This window comes from Camelus dromedarius, chromosome 2 (assembly GCF_036321535.1).
Source record: "Camelus dromedarius isolate mCamDro1 chromosome 2, mCamDro1.pat, whole genome shotgun sequence".
Classification (NCBI taxonomy): Eukaryota; Metazoa; Chordata; class Mammalia; order Artiodactyla; family Camelidae; genus Camelus; species Camelus dromedarius.
In genome coordinates, this window is record NC_087437.1 from 61,561,097 (window position 1) to 61,579,405 (window position 18,309).

General features: G+C 34.5%; 2 protein-coding genes across 11 annotated transcripts in view; both read left to right on the forward strand.

The window, feature by feature from the left end:
* FYTTD1 (forty-two-three domain containing 1) overlaps positions 1-13,281 on the forward strand; it is a 32,790-nt gene extending 19,509 nt beyond the window's left edge. For both annotated transcript variants that reach the window (XM_010994447.3, XM_010994448.3), the window contains exons 4-9: positions 726-838; positions 2,365-2,461; positions 2,874-2,935; positions 4,436-4,510; positions 7,702-7,828; positions 9,651-13,281. In XM_010994447.3, coding sequence (XP_010992749.1) covers positions 726-838; positions 2,365-2,461; positions 2,874-2,935; positions 4,436-4,510; positions 7,702-7,828; positions 9,651-9,749 — 573 coding nt within the window. In that variant the 3' untranslated portion in view covers positions 9,750-13,281. The remainder of the gene's footprint in view (positions 1-725; positions 839-2,364; positions 2,462-2,873; positions 2,936-4,435; positions 4,511-7,701; positions 7,829-9,650) is intronic.
* A 3,008-nt stretch (positions 13,282-16,289) lies between these two features.
* The window catches only part of LRCH3 (leucine rich repeats and calponin homology domain containing 3), a 110,146-nt gene continuing 108,126 nt past the window's right edge, over positions 16,290-18,309 (forward strand). For 6 of the 9 annotated variants that reach the window (XM_031454445.2, XM_031454456.2, XM_031454464.2 and 3 more), the window contains exon 1: positions 16,290-16,598. In XM_031454445.2, coding sequence (XP_031310305.1) covers positions 16,340-16,598 — 259 coding nt within the window. In that variant the 5' untranslated portion in view covers positions 16,290-16,339. The remainder of the gene's footprint in view (positions 16,599-18,309) is intronic. The other 3 variants (XM_031454471.2, XM_031454499.2, XM_031454498.2) reach the window with 2 other exon arrangements.

Genomic DNA, 18,309 nt, shown 5'->3' on the forward strand with positions numbered 1-18,309 from the left:
ATTTTTGTGTTTTTTAGTCAGTTGATATTTATGAAGTACTTTTCATATGCTTAAAATATAAGGGAATCCAGGTTAAGTATAAGATACGGTCTGTATTGTCAAAAGACTTTTGGAAAGATTTCATGGAAAGTGTGGAAACCTGAATTAGACGTTAATGATGGATTGAATTAATATATGTGGAGGGGGAAAAAATAGACATTTCATGTGCTTGTTTGCTATGATACTGATTTTCTTAATTCCTTTTTTTTTCTGTAGCCATTTCTAGTCAGGCTTCTTTGCTACCACAGCCTCCTCTTTTTTTTCCTTCTCACACATTAGTTTCAGAACTTGGCTGTTTTATCCCTTCACTTGATAAAAAAAATCATATTAATATAAAAGATTCCTTAGTTTACATCTCTGGCTCTCTGATTCTCCTCTTGAGCTCCAGAGCCATGTTTCTTCATCACCTGTGCATCACCTGGAGTACTTCAAACTGAACATATCCAAAATAGAAAAAATACATTCATCTGTGTGAATTTTTCTTTGGTTACAAGTATCTTAAGTATAATGTGGTTATCTTTTTTGTCCGTAGACTAGAAATACTCAAGTTGTTTTGGCTTTTCTGTCTCTAACCTGTACATCTAAGCAGTGGTCAGTCACTGTCCATTCTGCCTCAGAAATGTTTGTTGTAGTAGGGTATAGAGCAAAAAGCAATCCAATTAACATAGTTTCTTGCCTTCTGAAAGAATATAGAACGGTATTTTCCAGCGTTAAAAAGGAAGGCAAACCTTCTGAGACAAAATGAAGTGCAGAGAAAACCAGTTGCAGTTCTCAAGAGACCTAACCAGTTAAATAGAAAGTAAGTACTCAAATACAAGACAATAATATGTTATCCTTCATAAATAAAGATGCACTTCTTGTGCTGAGTGTTCAAAGGAATGGATTTTCAGTGATGCTTGTAGTTATTTGGTCATTTTCAATACAGACATTTAGGATGTCTATCTACACATCTGATATGGAAGCATTCAGTAATAGCTTTCTTATTTTTTAGATCCAGTGTTACTGATGAGTTTAACTAATATTAAACTTTTTAAAAAAGCCTCTCTTGACATATAGAATAAAATTGTAAAAGATGATTGTTTTGGTAAAAACATCTCACCCAGAATTATTCAAAATTGAGAATTCTGAAAGCTGAATTTGTTACACAGTCTCAATGGCTCTTAATAGAATGTATTATTTGCAGGAAATGCTAACTAGAAAAAAATTCTCATGAATGCTTCTTAAGCTGAAATTATTTTTGTATTAAATTGAAAATATAACAAAACTTTAAAATTGTGACCTATTGTTATGACATTCTATTCTCTGTAAGGGTAAAGTGGACAGACAGGAAGTTAAGTCTGTGAAGTTTTATTATTTCAGCTTCAAATACCATTCATCTCTTGTAGACGATAATTCAGAACAACAAAACCCTGAAATGAAGTTTTTGTATAACTGGAATGACTACAATTGCAGTTTTACTTCATTATCATCTCTTTTTGTTTTGGGAATCATTTGGGAGTACTTCTTGGAAAAGGGGAACTTCTCAAATGAGAGCTTGTTAACTACAAGAGCTATTAATGAGCCCATGTTAATTGGGCTGGCAAGGGAAATTTTGCATTTGAGCTTCTATAAGATTGGTGGTAAGATGAGGTGACACCTGTTAAACATTTATTTATAAAAATAAATAAGTAGATAAATGTGAAATTTGTTTTCTCATATTTTACCAACTTTCTATAGAAACTAGAAGGAAATTGGTGAAAATCAAGTCAAACATAATTAAGATTATATTGTTTTGTGCAAGAAAGGAGCAAACAGTGGAAGAGTGTAAGTTTCTATGTGATTTATAATAATATATGAAGGCTTCTGTGCGGAGGAGAGAAAATTGGAAAAGATCTTATGTTTCAAGATTTCATTTTTGGTTTTCCGCAGTTTCGCAATGATGTGCCTAGGTGTGATTTTCTTTGTAATAACTTTGTTAATCTGTACATTTTTTATCTTTTACCAAATTTAGGAAATAGCATTTAAATTTTATTTTTAATGTCTTCACAAGAGACCTTAAATGTTGGAACATTAGAAAGTTGAATATATGAAAGATGAATTAGTTCAGAATTAACCAGATTATTATGTAATATGCTACAGAGGGAGATACTTGTAAATCAGATCGCAGTATCTTCAGGTAAACAAGGATATAATTCAGAGTCCTTGTGTAGTATACCTTCGTGAGTCTTTAGTGTACCTCAGATTTTCAGCCTATGAGTTTTAACTATTTTTGCTTTTTTCTTCTCAAGATGTTTGAAAGTTGTTAAGTGGCCTAGACTGTTCATGGTTTATGTGTTTTTGTTGCAGAAATAACATTCCAGCCAATTTTACCAGAAGTGGAAATAAATTAAGTCATCAGAAGGACACTCGTCAGGCAACTTTTCTTTTCAGAAGAGGCCTTAAGGTATAAAAAACCCTTGGCAGTGTTTTCTTTTTACCCAAACAAAGGATCCTGAACATCCACCTTTAATAATCCTCAGGAATAGATATGGCCCCTGAATGAGGTAGAGTTTGGGTTTAGGATATGGAGAACATGACATTAGATTAATTCTTTTTTTTTTTCTCCTGTTCTCTCTTCTATTGTCCTCAATGGCAATGTCTTGTAAGAATTTGACATGTTATTTAGGGATAAACTTGTTTTTACTACTTGTTCTGTTACTGGAACCCCAACAAAGAAGTGTTGTCAGAATAGGCACATACTCCTTTCCTGCATTTGTACACACACTACACTGGTTTAAAGTTACAGAGGAGGATAGGTCTTTGGATTCAAGTCCTCTGCTTTCTGTGGGATCTACTGCTTTTTTTTTCCCCTTCAGGTTCAGGCCCAGTTGAACACAGAACAACTGCTAGACGATGTAGTAGCAAAGAGAACTCGTCAGTAAGTTTCAATTTGTTTTTCAAGATGTCATTTCAAAACTCCCAGAATACTAGGTAACCCAATTACTGTGTGCCCCAGTTAAAGAGAAATTAAATGAGACCCAAAGTAGATTAACCATTGAGCCTGAAATAAATAAATCCTATTTTGTTTTTGTCTGTTTTTTCCCTCAAAACTTTTGCATTTTCCCATATCAGTGTTGTAACAATTTTAGCACCAAATACATTATTCTATTCAAAAAAATTTTTTAATGCCTGTTTATTCCTTTTTAATGAAATAGCTCTTTATTTTCTATAACTACTTTCATACAAATGAACCTATTCAGGCAATAAATAGAGCTTCTGGAAAATGTGTAAATTTTTAAGAACAATAGGATGTTTTCTTTTCACATACTCTTTTTTTCCCTTTACCCCATAAAGGTTTTTTTAAGAATATATTTTTGTCTATTAGAATTATACTTCTCAAGTGTGAGACATAACATTCCATTAATATGATCAGTTTTTGAGATGAAATAATTTAACATTATGGCTACTTCTGAGGAAACAAAACATAAAACTTGATCATGGTCCAGATATGATGCCATCTAAAATGGGCATGGTTTTGAGCAATCAGAATATAAGAAGGACAACTATTTGAACTTGATGCTAGCAGTATTCTTTTGCACAGGAGTCAAACATTGGAAACCGTAAGGAAAGAAATGGTAATCATGGCCTAATAGCTTCTGCAATGAACAGTATTTACATAATTGTAATAATATAAATGCTGTTTACTTGTTTTGAACTTTGAGAGTCAATCTGTAGCACAAAGCACAGAATTCTTAATTTGGTAACATTGTAATATTAATGTTAGATTTTACCAACATAAATATCAAAGTACAGCTGATGGAAAGTGGAAAGTACAAAGTGGGAGAAGAGGTGGAAGGAAGGAATTATAGATACTACTGTCCTTTCATACGAAGTGAAAAGGGGATGATGTCAAGAGACACTGTTGAAAAAGATTTAAATATATTTAAAAGTTATAATAGAAATAAAATAGTGATGTAGCCATCAAAACTTTAGGGGTAGGAAGGGAAACTAGAGGATAGTGTGATGAGCTGAATCCTTACCATAGTAAGTTATTATTACATAAACATCTTGCTTAGTGAACTGGAGGTAGCTAGCAAGCAGCAAAAACAGGAAAGATTGAAAAGTGTTCCCTCTGGGGAGAAGGGATAGGAAGGATAGTGGGGAAACAGACTGTTGCTTTTCATTGGCAACCTTTCTGTATTTGATGTTTTTTTTTAAGGTACATATATTTGTTAACTAAAAAACATTTAATAAATTCACGTGTCCAGTTCCTACACCCAGGATGCTGATTGATTAATCATGGTGGGGCCCAGGTATCTGTATTTCCTAAAAGCTAAGAAAAAATAATGGCTATTTTAAAATGTATGTTTTTATGTGGAATACACTATAAGATTTATAAACTTCCATTTTAATGAAGTTTTTGGTTTTTTGAAACTAGGTGGCGGACTTCCACCACAAATGGAGGAATTTTGACTGTATCTATTGATAATCCAGGAGCAGTGCAGTGCCCAGTGTAAGTCTTTTCTTTATTTTGCAAAAATTATAACCTCTCAGTACATAAGATCATAGGAAAGTATTCATCTTCTCCTCAGATGATGTCCAAGGTAGGGTAAACCGAGACAAGAATAAAAGTAATACTTACGGTACAACACGGAAATAATATAGTATAAGGTTAAAAGTGAAAGCTCCCTAGATTTCTTTTTTACGGCCCCAAAGTAACCACTTTTAACAAAATCATATATTCATTTAAAAAATTTGGTGCATGTATAACATAATACGTACATATGGTTTTTTTGTGTGTGATCATAAATGAGTTAATACAATACATACTTGCTTCCTTCTCCCCCCAATATATTTTGCACTTCTTTACTTTCCAGTACATAAAGATCTACCTTCTTTTTAAAGACTTCATAGTGTATTCTTTTATATCTGGATGACCATTCCATTATATTTATTGCGTTACAAGCTTTCTAGGTTGAGGCTGGAAGTGATGTTGCCTAAGGTATGGAGGGTGAGCTCAACTCCAGTTTGTTGGGGGAGATGTGAGACTTGCAGCACTGGGCTGGAGGTCAATGATGTATTCCAAGAAAGTTCTAATGCCATATTGTTAAATCCAACCTGATAGTTGACCTAGCCATGGAAAGTCTCATTGGATCCTCACTAGACCATAACATAACTGGTACTCTTAAACTTTTCCCATCAAAAAGTATCAGGAATGAAAATCTAAGCTATATACTTACCACTTAGAGTCCTGTACCAGCCAGCTGTCGAGCAGATTGGCTGGTTTCTTTGATCATCAAACAGACATTCTCAAGCTTCTAACACAGCAGAGGAAAATGTCTCTGTGTTGATGTTCTTCACAATATGTGTGTTGCCCATTAGTAGGTAATGAAGTAAATTCTGTGAGTCACAGTGAACATATTTTAAAAAGAAAATTAAATATTAAATATTAAAAAAAAACTTTCTGTATTTACAGAGTTTCTTTTATGTATCCAGCCATTTTAATGATTGAAGTGAAAACGTAGGATGATTCTCTTAAGATTTTAGAGGTTGCTTTATTTTGGTAGATGATCATGACCTGGAAATTACTAATTACTCCAATTTGTTGAAAAGTTTATAGTTCTACTTACATAGATTCTGTGAGCAGTTTATAAATTTTAGTCTCTAGATTAGTCAGTTAAGAATCAAGTATTTTTTTTAATTCAGCAAGGTTGCAGGATACAAGATTAATATACAGAAAAACAGTCTTGTTTAAAATTGCTATTAAAAAAACCTGGAATAAACTTAAACAAGGAAGTGAAAGACCTGTATGCTGAAAACTATAAAACACTAATAAAGGAAATTGAAGATGATTCAAAAAAATGGAAAGATAATCCCATGTTCTTGTATTGGAAGAATTAATATTACTTAAGTTGCCATACTACCCAAAGCAATCTACAGATTTAATGCAGTCCCTATCAGAATGTTGCCTAAGGTATAGACATTTTTCACAGAACTAGAACAAAAAATCCTAAAAATGTTTATGGATCTACAGGAGATCCAAATTACCAAAGCAATCCTGAGAAAAAAGAACAAAGCTGGAGATAAAACTCTTATCAGACTTCAGACTGTACTACAAAAGTATAGAAATTGAAACAGTCTGGTACTGGCACAAAAACAAACACACGGATCAGTAGAACAGAAAAGAGAGCTCAGAAATAAAGCCACACACCTATGGTCAATTAGTCTATGATAAAGGAGGCAGAAGTATACAATGAAGAAAAGACAGTCTCTTCAACAAGTGGTGCTGGGAAAACTGGAAGGCCACATGTAAAACAATGAAATTAGAACATTCCCTCACACTGTATACATAAACTCAAAATGGTTTAAAGACCTACATTTAAGATATGAGACCATAAAACCCCTAGAAGAGAACATACATGAAACACTCTGACATAAATTGTAACAATACTTTTTCAGATTAGTCTCCCAAGGCACAAGAAATAAAAGCAAAAATAAACAAATGGGGCCTAACTAAACTTAAAAGCTTTTGTACAGCAAAGGAAACCTATCAACAAAATGAAAAGACAACCTATGGAATCGGAGAAGATATTTGCAAATGATGCAACTGACAAGAAGTTAGTATCCAAGATATTCAAACAGCTCATAGAGTTCAATGTCAAAAAACCCAAACAATCCAATCAAAAAATGGAGCTTCTGCTATTTTTCTGACTAGACATTTTTCCAAAGAAGACATACAGATGGGTATCAGGCACATGAAAAAATGCTCAACATTATTAATTATTAGAGAGATGCAACTCACAACCACAGTGAGAGACTACCTCACACCTGTCAGAATAGCCATCATCAAAAAGTCTACAAATAACTTGGAGAGGATGTGAAAAGAGCAGAACCCTTGTACACTGTTTGTAAATTGGTGCAGCCACTGTGGAAAACAGTATAGAAGTTCCTTAAAAAACTAAAAATAGAATTACCATATAATCCAGCAATTCCACTCCTGAGTATGTATCTGGAAAAAACAAAGACACTAATTCAAGACACTGTGTACCCCAGTGTTCATAGCAGCACTATTTTCAATAGCCAAAACATGGAAGCAACCCAAGTGCTCATCAATAGATGATTGGCTTAAGAAGATGTAGTGTGTGTATGAAATATAGTAGAATATATACAGTGGAATATTACTCAGCCATAAAAAGAATGAAATACTGTCATTTGCAGCAGTGTGAATGGACCTAGAGAATGTTATGCCTTGTGAAATAAGTCAGAGGAAGACAATATATGATATCACTTTTATGCAGAATTTGAAAAATATAAATGAATGTACATACAAAGCAGAAACAGACTCACAGACGTAGAAAACAAACTTGTGATTACAAAAGGGGAGGGGGAAGGAGCAAATTAGGGGTATGAGATTAATAGATACAGACTTATTATATACAAAATAGATAAGCAACAAGGATATATTGTATATTGTAACAACCTATAATGGAATATAATCTGCAAAAATACTGAGTCACTGCTGTACATCTAAAACTAACACAATATTGTGTAAATCACCTATACTTTCACAGTATACAGTAAATAAAGTAGCCCTCACACATTTGAACATGTGTACAAGTCAAGATGTCTTGTATACCAAATGATTTATTTTTCTTCTTTTGATTGTTAAGCTGGTCTCATTTAATTTTAATTTTTTCCTAACAGAACTCAGAAACCACGATTAACTCGTACTGCTGTACCCTCATTCTTGACAAAACGAGAGCAATCTGATGTAAAGAAAGTTCCTAAAGGTGTCCCCCTACAATTTGACATAAATAGTGTTGGAAAACAGGTAAATTTTTTTTTCTGTATTTCTTTGGGCCAATCACTGAAAATATTTTAGTTCACAAAACAAATGTTGTATAATTAATTATATAGGGTGTCCTAACTTTCCTCAATCCTAAGAAACCACTGGTCTATCTATTTTCTGTCTCCAGATTTGCCTATTTTGGACATTTCATATGAATGTTATCATGCAATATGTGAACTTTTGTGATGGGCTTTTTTCATTTAGCATAGTGTTTTCATGGTTTCTTTATAGTGTGTATCAGTATTTCATTTCTTTTTATTGCTGAATAATGTTCCATCATATGGATATAACATTTATTTATCAGTTGATGGACATTGGGGCTGTTTCCATTCTTTAGCTATTGTCAGTCATGCTCCTCTGAACATTCATGTACATATGCTCATGCAAAAACCTGTACATTTATGTTTTTGTGTGAGTATATGTTTTTATTTCTCTTGGGAAATATCTAAGAGTGGAATAACTAGATCATATTGTAACTATGTGTTTAACTTTTTGAGGAGGTACCAAATTGCCTTCCAAAGAAGTAGCTGTAGTACTATTCCTATCAACATGTTTAAAGGTTCTAAATTTCTCCATGTCTTTGTCAACATTTGTTATTACGTCACTTGATTGTAAACATTCAGATGCACATGAAGTGGTAAATCTCACACGGTTTTGACAGTTTTTGTTTTAACCTTATATCTTGTAATCTTGCTAAAATTAGTAATTATATAGATTCCTTAGGATTTTCTATGTAAACAATTATGTTATTCTCCAAGTTTCTTTCCAATCTTTAAACTTTTTCTTTTTCTTATAATGGCCAGGACCTTCTGTACTATGTTGAGAGCATGTATGCTTGCCTTATTTCCAGGCTTGAGGAGAAAGCATTAAATTTCTCAGTGTTAAGTATGATGTTACCACTAGTTTGATTTTTGTTGTTTTTGTTTTTGGAAGGGAGTGGTAATTAGGTTTATTTACTTATTTTAATAGAGATACTGGGGATTGAACCCAGGACCTCATGCATGCTAAGCATGTGCTCTACCACTGAGCTTTATACCCTTTCCCCACCAGCAGGTTTTCAGTAGATTCTTTTTATCAGATTGAGGGAGTTCCCTTTCTATTAGTAATTTGCTGAGAATTTTTATCGTGAACGGGTGTTGCATTTTGTCAGATTTTTTTGTTTGTGTCCACTGACAGAAGAATCTGTGGAGTTGAAGATAAGTATGGAAAGAAATTTGACCAAATTTATTTTGCTTATTTTTATTTTATGACTTGTTACTTTCCTTTCAGAAATGATGAAATGTAATTTGGGTGCTTTTTCTATCATTAATCAAAACCAGATTTTGATTTGAATTTGACTTAAATTTCTGTTATGAGCGCACCAAAATGCAAGAAAATTTGTTTCAAGATACAAGTCTAAAAAACTTTTATCAGAGGCATCTCTAGAGTTGGTGGCACTGTTTGCAGAGCCTAAAAATAATTTAGATAGAGAAATTTTTGGATATATGACCTATAAGCATTATAATATATGTGTTTTATATAGTGTATAATGTAGGCATTATGGTGGTTAGGAGATAGGGATTCTGAGTCAAGTTTAAATTCTGGAACTCCAAGTGGGCAAGTTAACTAGCTTCTCTAAACTTCACCAGATTTACCTGTTTTGTATGGTTTTTGTTAGAATTAAGTGAGTTCATACACCTGAATATTCAGGAAATGTTAGCTATTATTACTGTGAATTATGTTAACATAATTGTTTCAAAGTAAGGTGTGTCTTACAGTCAAGTTGTTAATTTTTGTTTTGTTTTGTTTTGTTTTGTTTCTGTAGACAGGGATGACTTTGAATGAGCGATTTGGGATCCTGAAGGAACAAAGAGCCACTCTTACTTTCAACAAAGGAGGAAGCCGCTTTGTAACCGTGGGATAGACCCGTGTCAAAGGGACTTTGGAGTGATGACTCTTAAAAGTTGAATTTCTTCGAGTTCATTACAGAAGTTTAAGAAACTTTATTTCAAGATATTCACAAGGCTAAATAACCTTTATTTTTATTTTTGAAGTTGTGTGTGTGTTTTTTTTAAACATGTATAAAAAATGCCCTGAAAGAATTACAGGGAATATAACTATATGTTCTTAAAGATTTCATGGTTGGCTCAGACAGAACAATTCTCTATTTGACTTTTTTTGGTTCCTCATGCAGCAGAAAGAAAGCAGAAGGATAGAAAGTAATTATTTTTATGATAGTGATATTTAGGATCTCTTCATCTTTGCCCATTTTTTACCCTTGCCATGGTAAATCTTGGTCTTCAGAAATATGAGTAAGTCCCTTCGTTGCTGTCATTTATCCTTTAATAATGTTGATGTAATAAGTGCAGTTAACTTTATTAGGGATATAAACAGTTTATTAGAATTTCAGTTTTCGAATTTAAGATTTATGGGAATATCTGGAACTTGATTCATTTTTCAGATAACTTCAGGTTAATCCTCCAGAGTTATAAATCTTTAATGCTGAACTTTTAACAAGAAATGTGACTCTAAGCATTAGTCTCAGTTCAAAATGTTGGTATTTGAAGGCTGTAAATTTGTGTTTAGAAAGTTATCTGTTAGAGCCTCAGAGGAGGAAGGTCCAACATAAAAATCTGACAATTTGTGTTTAGTAAATGAAGAAAACATGAAAGTAGTAGCAGGTGGAAGACAGGTAACTGAGGTGAAAAACTGTAAAACCTAGGTCATAGGTATACTGTTTGGATTTACTGTGTTTAGTCTAGGGTCCACAGATTCTTCAAATGATACTTAGAATAATTATAATTATTAAAATGAATTGAGTCCCTTAGATATTTTGATAGTAAAATTAGCCATAAAATCCCAGACTTCTTATTCAAAAAGTTATAAGCTTTTCAGTTTGCTAAATTAAACAGTGTACAGCAGCTCCAAAAATAAAAATATTCTTGTATATGTCATAAGGTAAAAAATGCAAAATGATAATAGAGTTACATTGTAACCTTATTTTGTACCTTTGACTCTGATTTCTTGTATAAAGTTCAAGCAGTTTATGGTGAGAAAAGAGTTTTTCTCCCCCATACTCTGGAAGGTTAGGATGAGTTAGTTTGTTGTGCCAAGCTAGTGCTAAAAGTCCTCAGATGGTTATAGACTGTAAGTTGTGGTATAAAGGCAAAAGGCAGCAAAATATTCAAGCTACAGGTTACAGTTTTGGTCATTTTGAAGCTTAACTTTTTGGTTTGCTCTAATGTTAAAACCTCTAAGTAGGTGTTAGTTTCCCTACAGTGTATTAGTCTTGATTTTCCCTATATAAAATACAAAACAGAACATTGAGTTATGGCTCCTGCCTGCCTTGTGTATACTACATTGTTGTCTCTTATGCTTCTTGGGTTACTTGGTTTATTCTAGCCACGGAAAGCTATCAATAACAGTTTCATGCTTATACCAAAGAATTAAGTCTGATCCTTAATATCTGGTATTTTGCTTGTAAGTCTACTAATAAGGGGTTGTTGGAATCTAGTCAATTTGAAAATAAACTCTAGTCTCTCTTTAGGCCAAGAACTCATTGCAAAACATTTTTGCAAGTATGAATCCTTAGATTTGATCCATGGACAATTCATATTAGACTGGTTTAGAATTACTGGTAGCTTATTTTAAAGCAAAAGAAAAACAACTGAGCACGAGTTTGTGTCTTTAGAACAGTGTGTGAGAATATGCTATAAAGATGTTTTGTTTGTTGTTATTTTAAATATTGTACAGAGCTATTACTAATGCCTTTTTTGGGAAAACCTTAAAAATTGCCCCAAATATTAAGTGCATCAAAATGTCTTTGGTATATTAAACTTTTGCTCTTCATGCATCTGTAATTTCATTTTTTAAAATATAATATCTTGCCTTTATTACAACCAAATTAAAATTCTTGAGTGTTAACATGTATATAAACAAAAGAATATGCTTTTGGAGGAAAATTTTCCTTTCTTGGAATTTGGTTGTAGTCATCCTTTTTTCAGTTCTTAAAGTTTTTTTAAAAACAGGATGCAACTTAAAATTCCCTTTGCATCAAGGTGTATACAAAACATTGATGCAGTGCATCACAAAATGAAAGTTTGTACTTGATGAGGAGATGATTTACACTGTACTTTTTGGTGTTTTTTGGAAAAGTTACATTTAGATCTATTCTGAAGCTTTTCATTTTTAACAAATAAAATATTACAGGTCTCACATGATTTATTCTTAGCTGTAAAGATTGAGTTGTGGTTTTTAGATTGTTGTGTTACAAAGAACTTCGTAGTGACTATAATTTTTAGGGTTTGAAAAGCTACCTACCAATTAAATTGGTAAATCAGTCTACATTCATATTGGCATCCCATTAATTGTCTTTGCCTATTTCATTCATAGCTCCAACAGGAACTAGCCAGGAGGAGTTAAAATAGAGAATTGAATTTACTTAGAATGCAAAATATTAGGCTGGGTGAGCATTTAGAGATCATCCAGTTTAACCCTTCTTTTTACCTCTTGATTCAGTGAGACCCAGCTTTTCAAGACTTGTGTGTGGCAGAGTCATCTTTTAAGCTCAGATCTTTTAATTCTCAATGCATAATAAACTGTTCCTATGAATTGAACACCAACAGAAAGTAGTGGAATGGTGTGTGGCTTGTCAGATCTCTTAAGAAGTGGTAGCAGCTATGCTTTAGCATTTATAGCATGGTAAGTAAATATACTCTGCCAGTGATGATTATGAGATTTCATCACTTTGGTATTCAAGTTAGGTAGGCTAATTAGAAAAGACCAGTGTTCCTAATCAGACATTACATATTTTTTCCTAATAGACATAAACTTTACTACAGTTTTAATTATAAGCAAGTATTTATAAAATACTTGTAAGTGTGAAGAAACTTAAGAGACTTTATTGCCCAATTGTTATTTTTTGTTGCAATAGGTATATATGTATATCATATTTTGCTGTCAATAGCTTTAAATTCACACGACATGCACAGTGTTAGGATAATTTTTGTTCTGATTTATATTTACTGTAAGGAGATAAGAGTGAAGAAATAGCTGACTTTGCACTTCAGAGAATGAATACCATATGAATGCAGGCAGTATTAGGACAAAATGATGTCTTCATTTCTGATCAATATACCTTTGAACTTTCATGAGAGTTACATGATTATTTGTGTTTTGCCTCTGTTAAAAAAAATTAAACGTGATTTAAGCTTTCCTTAAAAGCGAGTTCTTTTTGCATAGATCAATTTGGAGGTAGCCCTTTTTTTTGAAATGACACTAATAAATCCCAAGCATTTACAACAAGAATTTTGGGCTACTGTGGGCTGTTGATAGGGACTTAAAGATTTGTATATAAATTGTTGACTTGTAATGTCTCTTTTTTTCCTCTGCCATTACAAATTACTTTGTATCCAAAATCTATTCAACAAAAAGCATGATAAAGCAAGGAAATGTGATACTATTCTGGAACTGAAATTCCTTTTTCTCAGTGTATTCAGATGAGGTTTACTGATGTTTAAAGATGAATAGGAAACTATTTCCCTAGAGTGCATGTGTTTAATTTCTATTTCCATTTTCCTCTAATGAGAAGGAAATCACATTGTTTAAATTTTCTTACATAAATTTTTAAAAAGTCAATTATTAATACTTCTTATTAAAGGAGTCAGAAAGGGAAGGGAATATATTCAACAAACCAGTTTCTGTGCTTTATATTTGAAGAGAATGGGATTGGTGAAGATTTTAATCCTACTGCTTTGAGTTTATAAAGTTTGGAATCTTAAAGGAGTGACCATAATGTATTTATAGTGAGTAAAAGCAGAGAAAGGGCTTTATTTCTCCATAAGATGAGATGAAGAGCTGGAGAGAGGTATTGAGATTTGAGTAAAACTTCTGCTCCTGGAAGTCAGTAAACTTTCTACCTGTAAAATACACAGGAAGAAGCAGGGAAATTTTCTGTGTTAATTCCAAACAGTAATCCCGATTGCCTATCTTTTCATGTTTCCAGACCACGAAGCAGTAATGGAGTAGGTTATAGATCCCTGTAGTTTTTTTGCTCACAGCCCTATTTGCAACTGTTTCTCATCACTTCTTTTATTCATCACTAGACTCTGGTTAACTCCCTACAATGACTCCATTTCCTAAACCTCATTCTCACAGGATGATCTTGTCCCTTGCTTTATGGAGAAGACTGAAGGATAGGATGAGAATTTCCTCATATTCTACCCTTACTTTATAGATGAAATTTCAAATCCTTGAAAGTCTCAAAATTACCTCCTTGATCTATCTTTTCTTCTAGCTTTTTTTTTTTTTTTTTTTTTACCTAGGACTTGTTTTCATATAATGGTGTATATATAGCGTCTTCATTTTTCCTGTATCCACAAGGCCTTTGTTTTGGCCTTCAAATATCTACACACTTAATGTACCCTTAATGTTCTCAAGAATTACAATTCTTTTTTTTTCTCCCAACCATCTCTCCTGTGTTAGTACATAACTCATCTCCTATCTCTGCTTCTTTCCACTCATTCTTACTGTTTTTAAACTCCTATTGCTATACTCAGCCCTAGGTTATGGAAGATAACTATAGGGTTTAACATTAAGGACCTTAATCTAGTTGAATAGATAAAGTAACGTCAATATATAAACTTGGTCAGAAGTTCGGAGACCAGGATTTGCATGATGTGTTGCAGTTATGAGATATGCAGGTAGATAGGAAGAATGAGGCCATATTATGGAGAACTCGTAAGGAGAATTTAGTGTAAATGTGGAAGGTAGTAGGTAATCATAGATGACAGTTGTGCATTTTAGGTATCTGGCAGCTATTTCTATAGCAATGTGTTAATATGGAATATATGGTTGCACTTTTAGTTGTGGTTGAAATTGCTCTAAAAAATATAAAGTGAGGTCTTGGTCTCAAATAGCTTTAAGTCTTTCTAAGAATAACAAAATTTTTAGGAAGTCCCGAATAGCAAAAACCAATTTATGCATTGGATAAATGTTCCTAGGGATGACAAATATATCCTTTGCCATTGTTTATAACTGACATTGACTATGGAACTTGTCACTGAAGAACCTAGAACATAGTAGTAAAAGTTCACAAAACAACTCTTACTACTATAAGATTAGCCTTAACATTGAGATTAAACCTTTTAACAATCTCTTCCATTTAGTCGTTGGGGAAAGTGCTAACCAAGGCTTCATTGAAGAGTTGGATCTTGAATGATGGGTAGAACCTCTCCAACCTTTCTTTTGCTATCTGACATGAACTTTTTGGCTGTGGCAATGTTCTCCACATGTACCATTATAAATCATCCCTGGATGTGTTCATGCTGATACGCCTCCCAGTCTGGATTATTGCTCTCATCTTCTAGCATATCCCACTTCAGAATCCTTCAGATTTGCTTAAAAACCTCATTCATCCGTCATACACTAGATTCCTTTTCTCTGAATTCTGATGGATAATCCCCACAATCCTTACTCAACCCCCACCTTTTTTTTTTTTTTTTTTTTGCAGTTTTAATCTCTAATTGGTATATTTGTCTGGATTCCATAATTAGATAATCTAGGAAGAGGATTGTATCTGACAGCCTATTTCCTACAGTAGATACTAGTTGATTGTCGGGGACAATTACATCATGTAGCAGGAATGACTTAGATGTGTGAAACCATATGCTGAAGGCCGGGAGCAATGTAAGGTCTAATTGGTTTAAAATGAAGTGGTATATTCTACTTTTCCAGTAACTGAGTGGTTTTTCTTTTTCTCTTTCTTTTTTAACCATTTCTTCAGTCTGTCTTTAATTCACACATGTAGATTATAGCCAGATCATTTTCTCTTCCTTAATTTTGGTTCCAGACCAAAATTTTAGACTTTAATGCCGTTCATCCAGCTTTGTTCAACAATATTGCCTAAAGGGCAATTGCTATTTAGGATGTTTGTTTTATGTTCGTTAAGAGGCTGTTTTGTCAAACGGAGGGTCTAAAATATTTGTGTAACCCTTTCAATGAAAATTATGATATTTGGGAGCCAGGTTAATACTCATTTTTCCCTCGGGCGACAATAGTTAATAAATCCCCAAGTCTCCATTTAGATCGTTTGGTTCACAGGATGACAGAAGTCAGGAAACATTTTGGGTCATATCTCAGGGTCTCCTCACTGCCTAAGTTTGTGGCAGCAACGATATTTAGAAGACTAGACTTAATGTTTAATCCTCCAGTACTGAGGCAGGAAGGTAGAGAAGTTTTGGTGAGGAGCGTTATCCGAAAGATATTTTTGTAGTGGCCTATTAGGAAGGTTACTGGGAGCCTAAAGTAGGGACCTGCTCCAGATTTGTGAGTTCCATTTTAATTTCCCTTGAAAACCTTGATGTGGGCGGAGGCAAGAGCCTAGTTGTGCCGAGGGGCACCGCAAACCTGTCCATCAAGGGGATCGTCCGGGGTCTGTGCGCCCCTTTCCCCGCCCACCCATCATCTGGCTGCGCATGCGCCGAGCCGGCGGGCCGGAGAGTTGTCGGCTGGGAAATGGCGGCCACGGGCTTGGTCTCTGTGGCCACGGCTGCAGAGTACTCTGGCCCAGGAGCGTCGGGAGGGAACCTCTCCTCTAACTGTGGCCCAAACTCCGGGGCAGGTCCTGGTCCTGGCCCGGGCTCTTGGAGCCGCTCCCTCGACCGAGCGCTGGAGGAGGCGGCGGTAACCGGGGTGCTGAGCCTGAGCGGCCGGAAACTGAGGGAGTTTCCCCGGGGAGCGGCCAACCACGACCTGACAGACACCACCCGGGCGGGTGAGTGGGGCAGGGGGCATCCCTGCCGATCGGAGGCCCTGGGCGCGGCTGGAGGCCGCCCCAGCCGGTGAGGGGAAATCGCCAGTAGTTACAGTAACTGGTCCCGTAACTCCTGGATGGTTCCCGGGTAACGGGGAGAAGCTGACTGCCCCAACCCACCCAGCCCCAGAGCCTGCGGGCCAGACCCTGAGCCTGCGGCGAGGCGGACAGCAGCCTCTCGGGGAAGAGGCCCGTAGAGGATTGATGGGTAGTGTTTTACTCTCCTAGAAAATTAACTTCCCCAGCTGCTGAGGTAGACCCTTGCCCCGCCCCGGTTTCTACAGGCCCTTTCGGATTTGGGATGCCAAATTTACTTCACTAAGATTTGGGATTGTAGCGCGCTCTTAATAGATCAACGTAGCATTGGTCGCTGCATTGTCAGGAAAGTATGACTCTCAGCTCTGGCTTTTTTTCAGGAGTTGTTTTTAATGTGAACCCAAACACTTTTAACTTTTCTTTCTCCTCTTCATCTAGCTGGCTTACTACAAGTATTTGTAAAAAATAATAGGAACCCACCTTCAGACTCCCATTACTTTCCTCTCTCCTCATGGCCACCACCAAGAAGTTGAAGAAAACTGTTTAGAAAAGATATGTAGATTGCCTACCCTATCTGTATTTAATGCTTTTTAGAAACAAACATTACTTTGTTTTATACATATTTTTGAACACAGATAAGGTAAGAAATGAGATATATTTGGTTTTCTTAGTTGGAGAGTACAATGTCTGGTGACTAAGGTGTTCAACGTGTTTCTCTTGTGTTTAAAATGTTGCTTCCTCAGGGGGTTGATTAAAAACAATCTATTCATTCTTATACAAATAAAAAGGAGGGAAAAAAATCCCTTACGTATAGTATAGTATGATGTACTTAAATATTTTATTTTCACACAGTGTATTTGCAGCCATAGAATGTGTAGTACTTTGTGTGTTATATTTATTACATTTTATTTATTTTATTTTAAAATCTCTTATTTAACACCTTTCCTATGTTTGTCCACTCTAAAGGTTGGTAAGTATTACATATGATTCACCCATGTTAGAAAAATAAACAGAACTGTTAAACTACTTCAAGAAACTGTTCTTTCCAAAGAAACTTCTGCTATCATGTAAAATGAAAATCAAATGCCTACTTGTTTAGCCTCTTATTGGAAACAGTTGTACTGAATATAGTTTGTATTTTTTAGTGAATGGTATTAAAATTAAACTTCCTTGCTAATGTAGATATGAACAGCCACTTGCCTTTTGCATGTGTTCTGAGAGACAACATCTAATATTGTCATTCATACCCAGATTTCATGATTCTGTTCAGGAAATTGCTATATGGCATATGGTTTAGGAGATGGGTAGCATAGTTATTTCATATTGGTGTGAGTCATTTCAATATTACTACATTAAGCCTGAAGTTAAAGAACAAGTTGATTCCAGGAGTTTATCTAGTTTGTTATCTTACCTGCTTTTAAATAGTTCTAGGACCAATGTCTTTTGCCTTTAAGAAATATGTTATTAACAAAGAAACCCAAGGGCATTTATGAAGAATAATAGGTAGTCCCAATGAATTTTTCCCTAACTATGCTCTGAATTTTTAGTTTATTATCCATACTTAGTTACTTAATATTTTATAAACCAAATTATTTGTTGGTTGACATTTTATCTGGTCAAAAAGTAAACAAGAAAA